General features: G+C 41.5%; 1 protein-coding gene across 3 annotated transcripts in view; it reads left to right on the forward strand.

Annotated features, from left to right (window-relative positions):
- The first annotated feature begins 10,202 nt into the window (after positions 1–10,202).
- EFNA2 (ephrin A2) overlaps positions 10,203–20,736 on the forward strand; it is a 405,842-nt gene continuing 395,308 nt past the window's right edge. For 2 of the 3 annotated variants that reach the window (XM_089670091.1, XM_089670094.1), the window contains exon 1: positions 10,732–10,856. In XM_089670091.1, coding sequence (XP_089526217.1) covers positions 10,796–10,856 — 61 coding nt within the window. In that variant the 5' untranslated portion in view covers positions 10,732–10,795. Of the gene's footprint in view, positions 10,857–20,736 lie in introns of all 3 variants that reach the window. The other variant, XM_089670092.1, reaches the window with a different exon arrangement.

Here is a 20,736-nt window from a genome sequence, read left to right on the forward strand (position 1 = left end):
GAGTATTAGGCAGAGTGCCAGCGGGTAATAGTCCTGACCCAGCGTAGTATGCAGAGCAGCAGCGGGTACTCCTGATCCAGAGTATTTGGCAGAGTGGCAGTGGGTACCGGCTGTGGGGGTCTGGCCGCAGCTCAGACCCCGCACAGCACCGTGTCCCGTGCGGGGGATGAACAGAACAGCTCGGGTCCTGCTCCGGTCTTTTTAAGCCCGAGCAGGACGCTTCCCGGTTGCCCCGGCAACGGCCAGCCCAGCATGGGTTGCCGGGGTAACGAGGCACGCCCCCTCACTCGGGCCACGCTCAGGGAGCGTGGCCTTTGTCTCCGGCGGGCGTACAGCACGGGAAGCCTCGTTTCCGTGCTGCGCCCGCCGGGGGGACACACGGAGACACCTTGGTGGCCTGCGCCGGGGATTCTTGGTGGGGGGGCCCGAGACGTGCTAACCGCACCACAGAGGGCGTTTCCTCACGTCCTTCACAGCCCTTTGATGTAGGCTGGCAGGACGCCAGGAATCTGCAAGGGTGGAGGGAGGGGTGACGAGATACGGCAGAGGGACAGCAGGCAAAGGGGGGTGGGGGAGGCATGGGCACTCCGTGACAGGGACCTACTCATAAGAGCTTACAGTTTAATCGGGTGGGGCAAGGGGTACAAAAGTTAACAACTGTAATTCATGATAGAAGGTTGGAATAGCCTGCGTTGAGGTATGCCTAAGATAAGGGCGTTGTAATAGTCAAGGTGAGAGATAACAAGAGGTGAAGTCTACAAGCTTTTGGCAGTGATTGGACTTGGGGATGAAAGTACAGGTCAGAGTCTAGAATTACACCTAGTACCCTGGTGTGAGGGCGGAAATTGTTAGCTGTATTATTGATTTTGATGGGAAAGTCAGGGAGGATGGCATGGGTGAGAGAGGGGGAAATATTACATGCTCAGTTTTAGAAAGATTTAGTTTGAGGAACTGGTGCGACATCCATGTTGATATGTCAGTTAGTAAGTTAGTAATACGAGAGGAGACTGAAGGAGTGAGATAAGGAGTAGAGAAATAGATTTGGGTATCAATGGAATAGAGATGGTATTTGAAGCTGTGGGAGGTTATAAAGTGACCAAGAGAGGAGGTGTAGATAGAGATAAGAAGGGGTCCAAAAACAGAGCCTTAAGGGACCCCTACAGAAAGAAGAAGTGGAAAGCAGGAGACAGAGTTATAGGTAACACTGAAGGAGCACTGTGATAGGTAAGAGGAGGGCCAGGAAAGAGCAGAAACTTGGAGGCCAAGGGAGTGGAGTTTATTGAGTGGGAGCAGGTGGTCAACAGTTTCAAAGGTCACAGAAAGATCTAGTAGTAAGAGTATGGAGTAGTGGCCATTGATTTTAGCAGTTAGTAAATCATTAGTGAGTTTTACTAGGGCAGTTTTTGTGGAGTGCTGCAAGTGAAAGCCAGACTGTAAAGGGTCAAGAAGGTTGCTGTTGGTGAGGTAGAAGCAGTTGTAGACTAAGCGTTCTAACAGTTTAGAGGTAAATGGGAGCAAGGAGATAGGTCTTAGTTTTACAGGTTGGTGGGACCCAGTGAGGGCTTTTTAAGTATGGGAGTGATATGTGCATGCTTTAGAGATGAGGGGAAGGTGCCAGTAGAGAGGGAGAGACTGAAGATGTGAGTGAGAGAGAACAGAACAAGAAGAAGACCGTAACCATAGTTGTTGTGAGGGAACAGGATCCAGGGGGCTATTGGTTAAGTGGGAATCTGAGAAAAGTTTGGTAATCTCTTCAGTAGTAGCCAGGTCAAAAAAAAGGAAAGTATTGAATATGCTGTTAGACAGGGTAAGTTATATGGGGAAGATATCTGTACAGTGTAGATGTCCTTGTGAATTATATCAGTCTTGTTTTTGAAGTGAATGGCAAACTCTTGTGTAGTGAATGAGTTAGTGGGTGGAGGTGGTGGGGGCAAAGTAGAGAGTTAAAGGTAGAGAAGAGCCAGAGAGGACTGGATGACAGAGTAATAAAAGGAGTGACAAAGTAGGTTTGTTTGGCAGCATGGAGGCAGAAATTGTATTTTAGGAGGGCAGATCTAGGGTGAAGTCCTTTATTTTTACACCACAGTTGCTCAAGAGCATGGTTATGTCTCTTGAGGTTTCTGGTGTTGTCAGTTTGCAAAGTTGTAACGGTCAGGGCTTGATTTGAGGAGCAAATGCATGCTGTGAGGATAAAAGTGAGTTGTTCTAGACATTTGTGGCCAGGTTAGCAGAGGGCAGAGGTGAGATTTTGTCATAGAGTTGGTTAGTAGCAGAATAGAGAAGTGAAGGGTTTAAGTGACAAAGGTTTCTATGCATGGACTATTGTGACTGTAGCGTACATGTCTCTCTGGGGTTGTTGTGGCTTTCAGGTGATAGACTGTCTGCTGTTGCTTGGAAGATTCTCCTCAGCTGTTGGGCAGGTCTTCAGTCACCTGGATTGGTAACAAATCTTTTGGAGGGAAAACAGCTGGCTAATAAGTGTAACCTTGCACCTGTATATCCTCTCTTGTAAACACAAATGCTCCTGCGCTTGGGGATGGACTTGATGCAGGCTACATATATATATATATATATATATATATATATATATATATATATATACACATTTGTGTTCAAAATAATAGCAGTCAGACATCACTAACCTGATCAATCACTGTTTTTGGTAGAAATGATATTTCTACATGGCAAATAATTTACTAGCAGGTGTAGTAGAGTAATAGAAATCCAACAGACCCAACAGTCATGACATGCATGCTGCTGATTCTGTGTAATTGAATCACTAATTGAAAGGGGCATGTTCAAAATAATAGCAGTGTGGAGTTCTATTAGTGAGGTCATTCATTCTTTGAAAAACAGGTGGCAATTATTGCCCTTATTTAAGGAAGGAAGGAAGGCAGCAAATGTTGTACATGCTGGTTACAGTGCATTTCTCTCTGAAATTCTGAGGAAAATGGGTCGTTCCAGACATTGTTCAGAAGAACAGCATACCTTGATTAAAAAGTTGATTGGAGAGGGGAAAACATATAAAGAAGTGCAGAATATGATAGGCTGCTCAGCTAAAACGATCGCAAATGCTTTAAAATGGCAACCAAAACCTGAAAGACGTGGAAGAAAGCGAAAAACTACCATTCGAATGGATAGAAGAATAGCCAAAATGGCAAGGACTCAGCCAACAATCAGCTCTAGGAAGATCAAAGAAGGTCTAAAGTTACCTGTGAGTACAGTTACAATTAGAAGACGCCTATGTGAAGCCAAGCTATCTGCAAGAAGCCTCTGCAAAGTCCCACTGTTGAAAAAAAGACGTGCTGAATAGGTTACAATTTGCCAAAGAGCACATTGACTGGCCTAAAGAGAAATGGCGCAACATTTTGTGGACTGATGAAAGTAAGATTGTTCTTTTTGGGTCTAGTGGCCGGAGACAGTTTGTCAGACGACCACCAAACACTGAATTGAAGCCACAGTACACTGTGAAGACAGTGAAGCATGGCTGCGCAAGCATCATGATATGGGGATGTTTCTCATACTACAGTGTTGGGCCTATTTATCGCATACCAGGGATCATGGATCAGTTTGAATACATCAGAATACTTGAAGAGGTCATGCTGCCTTATGCTGAAGAGGAAATGCCCTTGAAATGGGTGTTCCAACAAGACAACGACCCCAAACACACCAGTAAACGTGCAACATCTTGGTTCCAGACCAACAAGATTGACGTTATGGAGTGGCCAGCCCAATCCCCGGATCTTAATCCAATAGAAAACTTGTGGGGTGACATCAAAAATGCAGTTTCTGAGGCAAAACCAAGAAATACAGAACTGTGGAATGTAGTCCAATCATCCTGGACTGGAATACCTGTTCCCAGGTGCCAGAAGTTGGTTGATTCCATGCAACACAGATGTACAGCACTTCTCAGAAACAGTGCTTATACAACTAAATATTAATTAAGTGATTCAAAGGAAAGCAAAATCTTCAAACATTTTTCAGTTTATATAGTGAATGTTTGAGTTTGTAAAGAATACAAACACTGCTATTTTTTTGAACAGTCTAATATTCACTTTTCTTCAATTTTTTTTAGAGGAACAACACAAATTTGATATATTTTTCTTCATGTTCTGATTTGGAATAGAGTGTGTAATGTTCCCAATGCATTTGTGTGTATGGAAATAAAAGCTACTAGAAGGATTTTGAGCTTTATTCACTTTTTTCAACACACTGCTATTATTTTGAACACAACTGTATATACTGTATATGTATATATATATATATATATATATATATATTCAGTATGTATATATATATTCAGTATGTATATATATATATATATATATATATATACACTATTTTGCCAAAAGTACTGGGACACCCTCCAAATCATTAGATTCAGGTGTTCCAATCACCTCCATGGCCACAGGTGTATAAAATCAAGCACCTAGGCATGCAGACTGCTTCTACAAACATTTGTGAAAGAATGGGTCGCTCTCAGGAGCTCAGTGAATTCAAGCGTGGTACTGTGATAGGTTGCCACCAGTGCAATAAGTCCATTCATGAAATTTTCTTGCTACTAAATATTCTACGGTCAACTGTTAGTGGTATTATAACAAAGTGGAAGCAACTGGGAACAATAGCAACTCAACCATGAAGAGCGGGGTCAGCGCATGCTGAAGCATACAGTGCGCAGAAGTTGCCAACTGTCTGCAGAGTTAATAGCTAAAGACCTCCAAACTTTGTGTGGCCTTCAGATTAGCACAACACCTGAAAAAAACTAAAATTGTGCCTGTGTCCAAATATATATGGACTTATGTGAGTAGGATGATGCAAAGGAATGCATGTATAGTGTTCAGGCCCAGACTGGGACAAAAAAAAGACACCCGCACTTTGGACTGACCAGCCCGGGGAACCTTTTCTCGAAGCCCGGTAACGGAACGCCAGGGCCCGGTCGCAAGAGCGACCTTTGCGATCCTGGTAATTCTGTCACTAGTGTCAGTAGGTGTTAATTTTTATTTAATTTTTCACACTTTTATATTTTGTTATTTTTTTTACACTTTTTTGTAGGCGAGAAAGAAAGAGGGAAAGAAAGAAGGAAGGAAGGAGGGAAAGACAGAGAGAAAGAGGGATAGACAAAGAGAAAAAGGGAAAGACAGAGAAAAAGAGGGAAAGGAAAGAAAGAAAGAAAGAAAGAAAGAAAGAAAGAAAGAAAGAAAGAAAGAAAGAAAGAAAGAAAGAAGGAAAAAAGGAAAGAAAGAAGAAAGGAGGGAAACAGGAGACAGAGAGAGAGATAGAGAAAGAAAGAGAGACATATAGGAGGAGGGAAAGAAAGAGGGAAAGAGAGAAAGAAAGAAAGAAAGAAAGAAAGAAAGAAAGAAAGAAAGAAAGAAAGAAAGAAAGAAAGAAAGAAAGAGAGAAGGAAGGATAGAAAGAAGGAAGGAGGGAAAGAAAGAAGGAAGGAGGGAAAAATTAGACAGAAAGAGAGAGAGAGAGAGGGAGAAAGAAAAAAAAAAGAGATGTATAGAAGGAGGGTAAGAAAGAAAGGAAGGAGAGAAACAGGAGTCTGAGAGAGAAAGAGAGACGTAGGGAAAGAGGGAAAGAGAGACATATGGAAAGAGGGAAAGAAGGAGAGAGAAAGGGGAGAAACAGGAGACAGTGAGGGAGAGAGAAAGAAAGAGAAAACTATAAAAAAGAAAGAAAGAAAGAAAGAAAAAGAAAAAAAGGAGAAAAAATGATAGAAACGGGAGGGGGGCCGCTGGAGATGAGGGAGGAGATGAGGGAGGAGACTGCTGGAGATGAGGGGGGGGGGCCGCTGGAGGAGATGAGGGGGGCCACTAGAGGAGATGAGGGAGGGAGCCGCTGGAGGAGATGAGGGAAAGGGGGGCGCTGGAGGAGATGAGGGGGGGTGGTGGAGGAGATGAGGGGGGGAGCCGCTGGAGGAGATGAGGGAGGGGACCGCTGGAGAAGATGAGGGAGGGGGCTGCTGGAGGAGATGAGAGAGGGGGCCTCTGGAGAAGATGAGGGAGGGGGCCGCTGGAGGAGATGAGGGGGGGACACTGGAGGAGATGGGGAGGGCCGCTGGAGGAGATGAGGGGAGTCCCTGGGGGAGATGAAGGAGGGGGCCACTGGAGGAGATGAGGGAGGGGGTGGCATGGGGGGAGCATACAGGAGCCGACCACATGCAGGAGATTGTTAGGAGAGGCTGGGAGCACATAAAGGAACCGAGAAATGCATGGTCCTCTATGTATCCTGGAATGCATCAAAAAACGGGCATGCAGAAACGCATCCAGAATGCAGAAATTGTGGTGAGAACTGGCCCTTAAACCCCCTTGCATGCTCTTTCTCTCATCAGATGCAGTAACTCTGAGCTCAGCATTTGAGAGCTCACTCCTGTGATGGTGGAGGAGAGCAGTAATGACTAGGCCTCACTTAGCAAAGCTGAACTATACACACCTTAGATCCAGAGGTGCAGTGTACCGGTGTTCCCCACCCAGCTGCTGACATCTTCAGGTGGCTGGCTTCTGGGTCTTTATGGCTGCCCGCTTTCAATGACTGGGCGGGGATGATATCACTCCCATGCATGTATGGGATTTCAGTCAGATTTGGCATTGCTGCATTTGTACAGTGAGCTGCGCCTGCACAGGACTGGACAGGAAGGTAGATACTGTAAGTTTAATGCAGAAGAGACAAAGCGTGACAAAGTGTTAAAATTCCTGCCTGTTCACTCTTTTAAAGTTCCACTTTCTCAATGCCCTGGGAGTATTCCAGTCAGGCTTCATGAAAAAAATAAAGGCATATGCATTTTTGCTGTTTCTGGTGTGTTTTCTGAGTGCTTATTACCCCGCATGTACCTGTAAAACTTGAACATGTGACTCAAAAATGCACCAAAAATGCAACGCAGATGCGTTTTTAATTCATTTTTGACACTATTTTATTAATTTCAACAGGAACCTGCGTTTTTGGTGTGGTTTTGAAAACCACAGCAAAAGTGTAGCATGCAGGACTTTCCAAAATGCAAAAAAGACTCCCATAGGATTTAAAGGGATTGCATTTTTGCTGTGTTTTTAGTATAGAAAAAAATGCCTCAAACATTTGTAGAGCAGGGCTGGAGCTGGTCTGGCGGGGTGATTCCAGGTTCCATTCCCTGATAGGCACATGGTATTTCCTGATGGCTCCATGTCAGCACAGCAGGGGGTGGGCGGGGCCTCACCATTGGTGCTGTAGTAGCAACTTTGGGAATACCAGGTAAAACTCCGGACACAGACTTGAGGAAAACAAACCTTTTATTGATCAGCGCTGAGTGACCTAGCAAGGACTCATGTCAGCAAGCTAAATACCTTAAAAAGCATCTCACAGGATATACATATCAGCAATTACGTCACAATGCATATATTTCCTCTTTCACTTTCTGTACACTCAAAAAACTTTCTAAGCAATTCAGAATATGAAAATAAAAGTACCAGCTACAGACTGGAACACATTATTTCACAGGAAATAAGGGAGGGGGGAAGTAAGCTGATGAACTTGCAAACAGAGACTGTTAAAAATGCTAAAGTTTAAAGGGGAAGTCTGCAATATTTGGGTGCTGCCACAGTGCTGCCATGGAGGTCGTCAGGAAAGGAAAATTACAGTAAGTATTTGATTTCAATTTTCTGTTTTCCCAATCACTCGGTCAGAGAACAAGCTGTGCATGTCTTTTAGTTTTTATTATAGAACTTAGATATTTATTTTATTTACTTATTTCAGGTACTTATACAGTGTCATCGATTTACGCAGTGCTTTACATACATATATTGCACATTCATATCAGTCCCTAACCCTCAATGGGTTTACAATCTAAGGTCCCTAACTCACATTCATACATACACATACTTGGGAAAATTAAGACAGGAGCTAATTAACCTACCAGAATGTCTTTGGAGTGTGGGAAGCAACCAGAGTTCCTGGAGGAAACCCACACAGGGAGAACATGTAAACTCCAGGCAGGTTTTGCCATGGTTGGAATTCGAACCAGCGACCCTAGTACTGCCAGGCAGAAGTGCTAACCATTTAGCCACTGTGCTGCCCGCAGGGTGAGGGTCAGCCTAGGTGAGCCTAGGGATACTCCAATAACTCCAAAACTTGTAGTAGAGGACACTAATGCGTAAATAATACTTCAGTGCGAAGGCACCCCTTTTGAAGTGTAGATGAAGTGGTTTTAAGCAGGAACTACTCAACAGGTATACAGTCCTGAGTGTACTGGTAGTAAAGTGAATCTCCCAAAAGACGCCAGAGAAAGTCTCTAAGTTCAGAAGGCTGGGACTCACTGTGGAGATTTACTAAAACTGGAACAATCAGCTTCTAACCTCAGCTTGTCCAATTAAAGTGGAGTTCCACCCAAAAGTGGAAGCTCCGCTTTTGTGCCTCCTTCCCTCCTCTGCTGCCACATTTGGCACTTTGTTTGGGGGGGGGGCAGGTACCTGGTTTTGACAAATACCCTCTCCCACTTTCTGATCCCCTGTTTTGCTCTTTCTACAGTAGTGGAAACCTGGCTTCTTCTCCTCTCCCTCAGCTGCTGCAAAGAAAGCCATAAAGGGGATCGGTTACAGTAATTGCCCCCTCCCCCCACTGTGCCGATCACCCTCTCTGTGCCCTGATGATCAGTGTAGCCCCATCAGTGCCACCTGTCAGTGTCCATCAATGTCACCTGTCAGTGCCCATTAGTGCCACATCAATGCCACATATCAGTGCCTAACAGTGCATATCAATGCCATATATCAGTGCCCATCTGAGCTACCTTGCAGTGCCAACTATCAGTGCCAGTCAGTGCCACCTATCAGTGCTAGTAATGCTGCCTATCAGTGCCACTTAACAGTGCCGCCTAACAGTGCCCGTCAGTGCCGCCTAACAGTTCCCATCAGTGCCGCCTAACAGTGCCAGTCAGTGCCGCTTATCAGTGCCAGTCAGCGCCGCCTATCAGTGCCATATATGAGTGCTGCCTATCAGTGCCAGTCAGTGCCACCTATCAGTGTCATATATGAGTGCTGCCTTTCAGTGCCCATCAGTGATGTCTGTCAATGGCCATCAGTGACACCTACCAGTGCCTTCTTATCAGAGCCTATCAGTGCTTCCTATCAGTGCCCATCACTGCAGCCTCATTAGCACACATCAGTGAAGGAGAAAAATTACTTTTTTACAAAATTTTATAACAGAAACTAAGAAAAAACTTTTTTTTCAAAATTTTCAGTTTTTTTGGTTTGTTTAGCAAAAAATAAAAAACCCAGAGGTGAATAAATACCACCAAAAGAAAGCTCTATCTGTCACAAAAAAATTATAAAAATGTCATAAGGGTACAGTGTTGCATGACCGCGCAATTGTCAATCAAAGTGCAACAGCGCTGAAAGCTGAAAATTGGCCTTGGCAGCAAGGGGGTATAAGTGCCCTGTAGACAAGTGGCTAAAAAGGCGCTGTACTGGGAGCTGGGCAGGGGGTGGAACCAAGGGACGGTGCTTGGAGGTGAGTAGGAGGCGGAGACAAGGGGGTGACTCAAAAGATGGGGAGTTCCTGCACCAATTCTCTGAGAAAAATAGCCCTGCTAATAATAATAATAGCTTAATGGGGCGCTCCAAAGGCATCAGTGTGAAAGCAGCCTAAAGCCTGATCCACACCTGTGCGGTATGCGGGCCACGATTTATGCGGGCATTTATTTGAATGGACTCCTGTGCCCTGCACTACTTGGGAAATCGCAGCCCGTATGGGAACCTCGGTTTCTAGTACGGTTGCGATTTCCAGTGTGGGCAGCGTGCCATTAAAAGTAATGCCACCCGCCTGCATTTCCCGCATTTCTCTGTGCGTGGCGCGGCTGCAGGCATTTGTGCAAGGTCCCGCTGCGGCACCACCCGCACAGATGTGAAGTGAGCCTAAGGGGGAACTCTGCCTCCTATGGGCAGGAAAAAAAAAAGAAGGAAGGAATAAAAAGGCTGCAATGTTTTGTAAGTATCTGAAGGCTGCCATTTGTGGGATGATTTTGTTTGTGACTAGGGCTGAAGTTCCTCTTGAACCCCCAGACCCCCAGATGGCCTGCAGGAGTGAGGCAGAGCACAGGCGGTAGTACTCGGCAGAGGCAGTAGATGGCGCACGGCCTCTGAGCAGCTAGCTCCCCGAGCGGCGTTGACATTGAGACAGAGAATGAGAAGGGAGTGATGCCTGGTAAGGGAGGAGTGTGGAGGGCTGGCCGGAGAGGGAGGGGGATGTTCGGTGTGGAGATGGAGTGAGGACACAAGGACTTGGCAGTTGCGCTAGTGGGGCTGTGTGTGTGTCCGTGGCTGTGTGTAGTAGTTGGTGGGAATTGCGCTGCTGCTACCTGTTGTGCCCCGGGATCTGTTCTCCTCCTCCCCTTCCCTCTGTCCCCTCCCCCCCCCCCTCCCGGCCTCCAGGATGTCCTGACTGGTCCTGTAGCCCGGGCTCACGACTTGTCACCTCCTGGGCTCTGGACCATGAGAGCGGGCACAGAGACTGAGCTGAGCTGGAGCCTGCTCCGTGCACCTGGGCTGACCCAACACAGCGATTGTCAGCGGGATCCATCCACTACTCCTGGGGAGCCAGGTACCCCCACACCCCCAATGGCATGGAGCTGAGGGCTGCCCGGCCACTGGGACACTGACGAGGACCACACCTCCACCTTCTTCTCCATCTCCTCTCCACACTCTTCATCACTTCTCCATGGGACCAGGGGGGCCAGTGTGAGTGGAGCACACAACTTGGACCCCGAGTATGGGGCCCCTGGTCCCATTGCTCCTAGGGGCCCTGATTTGGGTCTGTGTTTGGACAGATGATCCCAGCAAAGTCATCTCAGATCGGTATGCGGTCTACTGGAACAAGAGCAATCCCAGGTAAGAGGGCTTTCATTCTTTGATGGGAAGGTGGGGGGGCTTCAAACTTCTTCTAGACTTCCACAGGCAACTCTGTCCTGGCAGTGGATGGAAGGCACCTACTGTCCAGATCACTAGCAGGCTGTGCTATGATTTGGGTCAGATGACAATGTGTGACAATCATGGATGTAATTGCCTGGTAAGTAATTAACTGTGTGTGGGCTAACTTTGCATTGCCAGCCAGCTGTACTGTGTCTCGATGACTGCGGTGGGGAGGCTCAATGGATAGATGTAGGGAACAAATCAGCAACAGAAATGATTAACCCTGACAAATCTTCAACTCCGATAGTGTCTGTTTAAATTCATAGTCACAAATTCTGGGCAAATTCAAAGTCTTTCTCAACCTGCTTAACACAGAGGAAACCTTCAAATAACTCTCCAGGCTCAGGAAACCACTGACGATAATGACTAGATCAACAGCACACAGTCCATTAGTGTGATGGTCGGTTGGAAGAGTGCTCCTTGCAGTGGTGGTCAGCAGGAAGAATACTTCTTTTACTAGTGGTCAGTAGGAAGAGCGCTCCTTAAATTGGTTGATAGTGGAAACATTGCTCCTTACATTGGTGGTCAGTGGGAAGAGGGCTCCTTAAATTGGTTGATAGTAGAAACATTGCTCCTTACATTGGTGGTCAGTGGGAAGAGGGCTCCTTACATTGTTGGTCAGTAGTAAGAGGGCTCCTTAAATTGGTTGTGAGTGGGAACATTGTTCCTTACATTGTTGTTCAGTGGGAAGAGTGTTCCTTAAATTAGTGGTCAGTGTAAAGATCATTCCTTGCATTAGTAGTCAGTGTGAAGAATGTTCCTTATATTAGTAGTCAGTGTGAAGAATGTTCCTTATATTAGTGGTCAGTGTGAAGAATGTTCCTTATATTAGTAGTCAGTGTGAAGAATGTTCCTTATATTAGTGGTCAGTGTGAAGAATGTTCTTTACGATAGTGGTCAGTGTGAAGAATATTCCTTACCATAGTGGTCAGTGTGAATAATGTTCCTTAATTTTAGTGGTCAGCGTAAAGATCATTCCTTGCATTAGTAGTTAGTGTGAAAAATGTTCCTTATATTAGTGGTCAGTGTGAAAAATATTCCTTATATTAGTGGTCAGTGTGAAGAATGTTCCTTATATTAGTGCTTAGAGTGAAGAATGTTCCTTATATCAGTGGTCAGTGTGAAGAATGTTCCTTACGATAGTGGTCAGTGTGAAGAATGTTCCTTACATTAGTGGTCAGTGTGAAGAATGTTCCTTACGATAGTGGTCAGTTTGAAGAATGTTCCTTACATTAGTGGTCAGTGTGAAGAATGTTCCTTATGATAGTGGTCAGTGTGAAGAATGTTCCTTACGATAGTGGTCAGTGTGAAGAATGTTTCTTATATTAGTGGTCAGTGTGAAGAATGTTCCTTATATTAGTGGTCAGTGTGAAGAATGTTCCTTACAATAGTGGTCAGTGTGAAGAATGTTCCTTATATAAGTGGTCAGTGTAAAGAATGTTGCTTATATTAGTGGTCAGTGTGAAGAATGTTCCTTACAATAGTGGTCACTGTGAAGAATGTTCCTTATATTAGTGGTCAGTGTGAAGAATGTTCCTTACTATAGTGGTCAGTGTAAAGAATGTTCCTTATATTAGTGATCAGTGTGAGGAATGTTCCTTATATTAGTGATCAGTGTGAGGAATGTTCCTTATATTAGTGGTCAGTGTGAAGAGTGTTCTTTATATTAGTGGTCAATGTGAAGAACATTTTTTTTGTTAGTGGTCAGTGTGAATAATGTTCCTAGTATTAGTGGTCAATAGGAAGAATGCTCCTTACTTTATTGGTCAGTGTGAAGAATGTTCCTTACCTTAGTGGTTAGTGTGAGGAGTGTTCTTCATATTAGTGGTCAGTGTGAAGAATGTTCCTTACATTAGTGGTCAGTGGGAAGAGTGCGCCTTAAATTGGAGGTCAGTAGGAAAATGCATCTTACATTGGTGGTCAGTAGAAAGAATGCTCCTTACATTGGTGGCCATTTGGAAGCATGTTCCTTATATTCGTGGTCAGTGGGAGGAATGTTCCTTATGATAGTGGTCAATGGGAAGAGTGCGCTTTAAATTGGTGGTCAGTAGAAAAGTGCATCTTACATTGGTGGTCAGTAGAAAGAATGCTCCTTACATTGGTGGCCATTTGGAAGCATGTTCCTTATATTCGTGGTCAGTGGGAGGAATGCTCCCTGTATTGGTTGTCAGTAGGAAGGGTATTCCTTACACTGGTGGTCATTTGAGAAAGTGCTCTTTACATAGGTGGCCAGTGAGAAGATGTAACAAGAGTGCTCTTAACAACGTTACAATGTTGGTCAGTGGGAAGAGTGCTCCTTACAATAGCAATCAGTAAGAAGAGTGCTTCTTACATTGGTATTCATTTGGAAGAATGCTTCTTACAATAGTGGTCAATACAAAGTGTGCTCCTTACATTGGTGGTCATGTGGAAGAGTGCTGCTTATATTGGTGGTTAATGGAAAGAATGCTCCTTACATTGGTGGTCATTAGAAAGGGTGCTCCTTACTATGGTGGTTAGTGGGAAGGGTGCTCTTTACATTGGTAGTCCATAGGAAGAGGGCTCTTTATACTAGTTGTCAGTAGGAAGAATACTCCTTACATTGGTGGTCAGTGGGAAGAGTACTTCTTAAATTTGTGGTCTGTGGGAAGAGTGCTTCTTACATTGGTAGTTAGTGGGAAGAGTGTGCCTTACATTGATGGTCAGTTGGAAGAATCTCACCTTACAGATATCTTAAAAGATCTATGGTGATTATACAATCTGGGGGTAGAAATTACTCATTGATCAAGGAATCCCTTGTTGAGGAGCCCTAGTTGAGAAAGGCTGTCATAGAGCATGGAGACATATTGAGGAACCCTAGTTGAGAAAGGCTGTCATAGAGCATGGAGACATATTGAGGAACCCTATTTGAGAAAGGCTGTCATAGAGCATCGAGACATATTGAGGAACCCTATTTGAGAAAGGCTGTCATAGAGCATCGAGACATATTGAGGAACCCTAGTTGAGAAAGGGATGTCATAGAGCATCGAGACATATTGAGGAACCCTAGTTAAGAAAGGCTGTCATAGAGAATGGATACATATTTTGTGTTTGCCAGCTTTTGTTTGTAAACAGAACTTTTCTGAGTGCCCCATGCTCAGCAACATACTTCCTCTGTTTCTCCTGCTTCATAAGGCATCATGAGTGGTGGTGGGTTGTGTGTGTGTGAGATGCTGACTTGTGTTATAGTGTGTCTGCTTTTTCTGAGCTGATCCAGATGCTGCTGCTGCAGGAAACTCCAGGGACCTGAGCTTTCCCCTAATGCTCAGGATCATTATGAGCTACAAGTGCATTTCATGATCGCAGACTGTCTCTCAAGGAACAGGCATTTTGTATGGTGAATTTAATAGTGCCGCAGAACCTCAGAACAAAAGTAAAGCATCTTAACACAAGCCCAAATCTTTTTATCTTCTAAAGACCTGTTTTTAACATAAGGGTGTGTGCGTTCTTAATAGTACATGCTTTTCTACAGCCTATTTTTTTAAAATCATTTGTGCGTATGATGCTGTTTTGGCTGGCAAGGGAAGCACATATTGGTTGGCATGCTTGGTGCATGTTATGTAGCGCTAGTTGGCATTCACAATGCATATTATGTCGTGTTTAGCTGCTATGACATTTCAATGCATGCTGTTGCTTGGAATGCTTTTTATACATACATTTTGTCAAACAAGTAACTGTTCTAAACAGACTGACATCTCCAGTGTGGTTGCGCCATGTAGTATTTATTTCCAAAGCCATTGTATGGTTAAAGTTTTCCAAACAGTGCAATATTGTATGTTTCTAGTAGATGCAGGATGTCAATTATATAGTGTGCTGTGAAAGTTAGCATGGCCATTATATGTCATTATTTCCTTTGAATGAATGAAGTATGAATGTAGATTGTTGGAGTCACTAATTGCAATATGCTGATTCAGAGATTAAGCAGTTAGCAAATGTATTGTGTCTGTTTGTATATTTGTACAGATATAAGTAATGTACTCAGTACATGTGAGCTCCGTAACCACGTATGAGTTCATTGGTCTAGTAAACATCCAATACATGCCAGCATTTTATGTACTAGTTAGTTTGCCAGAACTCTTTGGTCCTTATGTCTAATAAGAGAAATAGGGCGTTGAGCAAAGTGCAGCATCCCATCGTAACCAATCACAATCTGTCTTTCACTAATCTGACTACAGCAAAATTAAATCTAATTGGTAGTCAGTGATTATGGCACTTTGTACATAATCATTGCTGCTTTACTGCCTTATTAAATAAGCTTTTTTTATGTCTAGGTCTGCTTTTGTCGGAGTATTTCCACGTGCTCTATCGATTACAGCATGGGCTGGATAAACCTAGATTAACATAGACTTGTTCAAATTGCTGAGTTATTGCTTTGAATAAAATATCTGCATGTTTGTTACATGTACTGTACATTGCAAATGAGCATGTTCTGTTCAGTGTAGTGCAATGCATGTTTAAGGAAGAACAACCCTCCACTACGAAAGTATGACAAGTTTGGCATTCTTAGCACGAGTTTGCTTAGTAAATGTCATCTGTTTACCTCTTTAGTAGTATACATGGATTTTTTAAATTATATTTTTACATTTACTTTATATTAATATACCTATTGCATGCTTTTGCATGCAAATTTAATGTTGGCATGTTACAAGTATGTTTGGGGATTGACATGTGTTCCATATGTATAGTGCATTGTAGTGTCACATGATCAGCCTCATGTATGTAATTCATGATGTGATGGAGGTGGCACTTTTTAAGCCAACATACTATATCCTATGTATCTTATGTATGTAAGAAAAAGCATGTTACATTCTCTTGGTTTGACTGGTGGAAAGCATGAGCTTGAAAGGATAAATGAAAGTACACTGTATCACGTTTCTAGGATGGATGGATGTGCAGCGTGCAGCATTGAATGATGATGATATGTACTGTGTAGTGTACGTACGTAATACTTGGTACATGTGCAGTATGAGTTGCCCATGTACTAAGAGCATGTGGAGTACATTTTCAAATAACTGATGTACAATATGGGTGTATATCATATATAGTGAAGTGTTGATATTACCAAGTTTGGTAAGTGTGAAAAGTGTAAATTTGAATTTACTTGTGTAATGGTTACAGTACAGTGTATGCAAAGCTAAAGAGTGATGTTGATATGTACACTTAAGTACAGAGGGAAATGTGTTTGTGAAGAATACAAGAGTGTTTAGAGTCCTAGTTACATTTACAGTTTAGTCTGCTCTATGTACAATATATTATAGGGGTATCTTGGACTGATGACCGCATGCACAGGTAAGTAATCCTGTGCCAGTGTTAGAACTAACAGTTTGTTAGGGCTGATCAGTCTGCTTGTTCATGTGTGTGAACTTGCATGGCAACATGTATGACCTATACAGTGTAGATGGCATGGTTGGTGTATTTTTTTTGTAGAACAGCATTTCTAGAATTTAAACATGTAACATAGCTTCCTGTTCATTTCTGTTTTTGTATCTAATTCCATATGTTTGTGGCTATTGCAGAGATGTCATGATCATTGTTTGCAGTTTTGGCATGTATCATCTATGCAAGACTCAGAAATGCTAAGTCTTCATTAGCAGAGCTCGTTCATTTACTTGAGACAGTGTAGCACAAAGCATGTGGTGGAATGTGTTGCCCATGTGGGAATGGGTGGCTAGACCATTCCTGTGTATTATGTGGAACAGTCCGATTTTCTCTGTGTGCACACTGCTTAGTACGTGTCACGCCCAATTTACATGCTCACTTATGTATGCCTATTATATGTTCCCACATCGGCTTGTATGTTGTGTAGGGTGCTGTCATGCTTGCTATACATTGTATACATATTATTGGGACATTTTAGGAGTATGTTTTCATTATAATATGTAATGAAGTATTTACGCATTATATTATAGTACATTAATCTTTAAGATGATCATCACCTGGTCAATCTGCTTCCATCTGGTTTGGGCAAAGATCATCATCTGGCCACCACCAGATTTTGAGTGCTGCAGATGTTCTCAACCAACAGATACCGGGAAAAATGGCAATAAGCTGAATGGGATATTTTCGGCTGACTGCTATTGTCCCCCCCCCAATATCAACTAGAACCAGCATGCTTTCCCCTCCCTCCTCAGCAGGCATAAACATGTATGCTCAGGCAACCAGAGTAGGCTTGTTTACACACTTAGTTTAGAATATAAACATTTTTGGCAAGTTAGAAAATACCTACAAATTCAACCACCCTGTAATAGCCGGCTAAAAAATCCATAGACCTGAAATTCAAAACAAACTTTCTTTACAAAACGCGACTTTGGGGAAAAAAATGAAATTGTACGCGTGTAGTTTATTTTTTTATAAAATTCAAAAAATTTGTGAAGATATCGAATATCACTGTATCATATTTTAGAAACCTGTTTGATTGTTCTCATAACAGATAAAAAAAAGAATCTTGTTATTTTTGCCTATTTTTATTTTTAAGGTCCTCACACATGGGACTTGACCCGAGGTATACAAAATAATTCAAGTTTTTAAGCATTTGTAAATGTTTTAAATTCATTTTCACTAGTATATCTACACAATGAATGTACTCTGGTATAGTCTTTTGCATAGTTGTTGGTGTTTAACAATACAAAAAAAAAATCCAAAAGCAAGCTGTTATTTATTAGAACATATTTTGGTGATCTAGTATGGGCCGTTAGCATTCTAGCCTTGCCGTGCTGGATTCCTGGGTTTGATTGCCCCCAAGGACAATATCTGTATGGAGTTTGTATGTTCTTTCTTTTGTTGGTGTGGGTTTCCTTCTAGTATTCCAATTTCTTCCTACAATCCAAAAACATACTGGTAGAATAATGGTCTTCCATGGTTGAAATAATAGACTGTAATTTCCTGCAGGGGCAGGGTTGATGTGAATAGTTTTTGTTTTCTGAACCACACCAAGGAAAAAATGTCATGGCATAAAAAAATGAGTCAGATTAAAAGAACAATATATGATATTTTGTGAACATATCTGTATGTGCACACATATGTATGTGTGTGTGTGTGTGTGTGTATGTTCATGTATGTAGGCAACTCTACACATTATAGCGAAAGGATGTTAAGAGCTTTGACTTCTAAAACATATTGTCAGTATATAAGTCTCCAGGCACGTCATATAAATCTCCAAGTGCATTATTTAAAATACGTAAACAGTTAGGTATGCTTCAGTCAGAATAATATGATGTTCCAGCTGAGAGATTGTGGTCTTTGCTTTTTTTTTTTTTCTTCAATGCTGATTGCTTAACATATGGATTTTATTTACTTAGATGCCTTCAAATTTTTTTAGACTTGTTCCTCAGATTTGGGTTCCTGCCTGCAACTGTGATTCTGGCCTAGGATATTTCTTTTGTTCACTTAAATGCTCAACACATGTTAAAATTCTTAAAGGATCCCAGGTCTGGCGTGGACTGACAATTTCTTTTTTTTTTTTGCTCAGCATTTCAAGACCCATACGGCTTCTTTCCAAGTGCTTGAGTTATTAAATGAAAGAGAACAGTCTTAGAGGATTAAGCACCTCACATAATTTAACACACTGATAGCGATCTGTAAAAATAGCACTGCTTACTTACTCAGAGTGTTCTGGACAAGTTTTCAGAATAAAAATCAATAAATCAAGCAAAAAAAACCTGTTTTATCCCAAACTGTGCTTTTTTTTCTGTAGAGCTTTGTTAGAATTGGAACATTCTTCTCTACGATACTGGTATTTGCAATAGTAAGCACATATATTTGGTTATGTAACTGTGACTGTTGCAACTTCTGAATTGAAGTGTTTCCAAACAATAAATCTTCAGTTTGAACGTGATCTTCCCTGATCTGTAATGGGCAACATAATTTGGTAGAAAATCACTAGAAAATGTAAAAAAATAAGAAAAAATCGAATTCTTTGAGATGATAATGAGCAATAGTTTTAATACATACAAATGTGGCAAGTCTTTTTAAATGTAATATATATATATATATATATATATATATATATATATATATATATATATACACACACACACATCTATATATATATATATATATATATGTTTTTTTTTCCCTGTCTTTCTTTTTTATTGGGTACATATTTACTAACATATTAATTTTTTTAATTTTTTTTGCATAATATATAATATTATCTGTTATTTTTCTTGTTGTAATTAGACTCGGATTCTAAATGTTTGCTGATGAAGTGCTTATTTAAATGTTTTGTACTCCATTATATAAGTGTATTTGCATTTAGGCATTTTAGAAAGCATGTCTGCTGCATATGGAGAACAATTAGTTCCTTATCTGTAATTATATTGAATTGTTGAGATGGGAAATCTTAGGAACAAAGCTACCTGGGACATTTTTTAATTGGTTAGTCTCTTCTATGTAAATTTAATTATTGTCCCTCTTCTACAAAATGGTTTGTATAACAGGTACATCTTATTGTTCTTGTAACCTCATTGTCGAGGAGTATTGATTGTTCTTAATATTTTACAAAAAGAATCATAAGCAAAGCTTTCTTATTATGCTTCTCTAAACACCACATTCATTTTTTTGTGGCATGAGTATGAAGTGGCTATATTGGGCTGTGTGTTTGTAATGATGTATTTAGCTTTTTATCTTCACTATTTTTAAAAGTTGTAACTTGTAAATCCAATATCTATTTGCCTGTTCGTTAGCTTTTTTGTTACCCAAAAAACACATAAAAACAGTATTTGTATCTATTTTTGTGTTCTTATAACTGTTTCCATACATGTTGCCTTTATGAGTGTGGGCCTGAGTCTATAGACTTATAGTGAGTCATACATTGTGCTGGACACTGGTTTCGAACAGTTTATTATCACCTGTACCCTTTCCTTGTGTATCATGTATCTTTTTGTCTTGAATTTCATTTTTTAAAAATTTGTCAGAAATGAATATATTTCTGTTGTTTTTTTTTAATGTATTATACCGACAAAACCGGTAAAATGTACTATACCGACAGATTGGAGGTATGAACACACAAACCTGCACATAAACACACTCATTTTCTTAAACTGATTGTGCAAGAGAAACTTACTCTTTTTTTTATAAATATATATATATTCCACCAACACACTGTATATATATACATTCACAGTTTTTAGTAAAAGTTTATCTTACAACCTAGCAAAGAATGTTGGAACATTTTGGGAAGCTAATGAAAACATCTGTTTATATATTTATATTGTGCGTTATGTGCATTTTATTTCTTGGGATTGGGATGGTTGCAGTTTGCCTGTATTTAAAGTTCCTTTCTTACATTTCTTTAATTTGGAATTAGAAGATTTATGTTAAGGTACTCATATGCACTCATAACAACAAACATTAATGCAATCAGTCATAAACTTAGATGGTAATCATAGAATCCAACCGCTAAGCAGTTTTTCTGTAGAAGAATTTTGGCTTAAACACGCTCAATAATATAACACAAATATTCATGTATGTCCACTAAAAATGCCTTTAGAACAAGACTTATCTAAGGTAAACTGTAGTATTTGTCCAGGAAAATCAACCCCAATAAACCCTGCTCCCAAGATCGGTCCATGCTGGGGTGTTTTCACAAGTCAGGGCTAGTCCATACATATATGATCATTCTCCAATATCACAATTATAGTAAGATCGTATGGTGAGCATGCCTTGGATTTTAGTAAAACAGCTGCATATATTACCTTCACTGCATCATTGACTGAATTGAGATATTCTAAGAAACAATACAGAAAGACCTTATCTATTAAAGCTGGACTTGGAAAAATAG

This window comes from Staurois parvus, unplaced genomic scaffold (genome assembly GCF_062004578.1).
Source record: "Staurois parvus isolate SC_StPar_1 unplaced genomic scaffold, SC_StPar_1.0 ptg000086l, whole genome shotgun sequence".
NCBI classification, from domain to species: Eukaryota; Metazoa; Chordata; class Amphibia; order Anura; family Ranidae; genus Staurois; species Staurois parvus.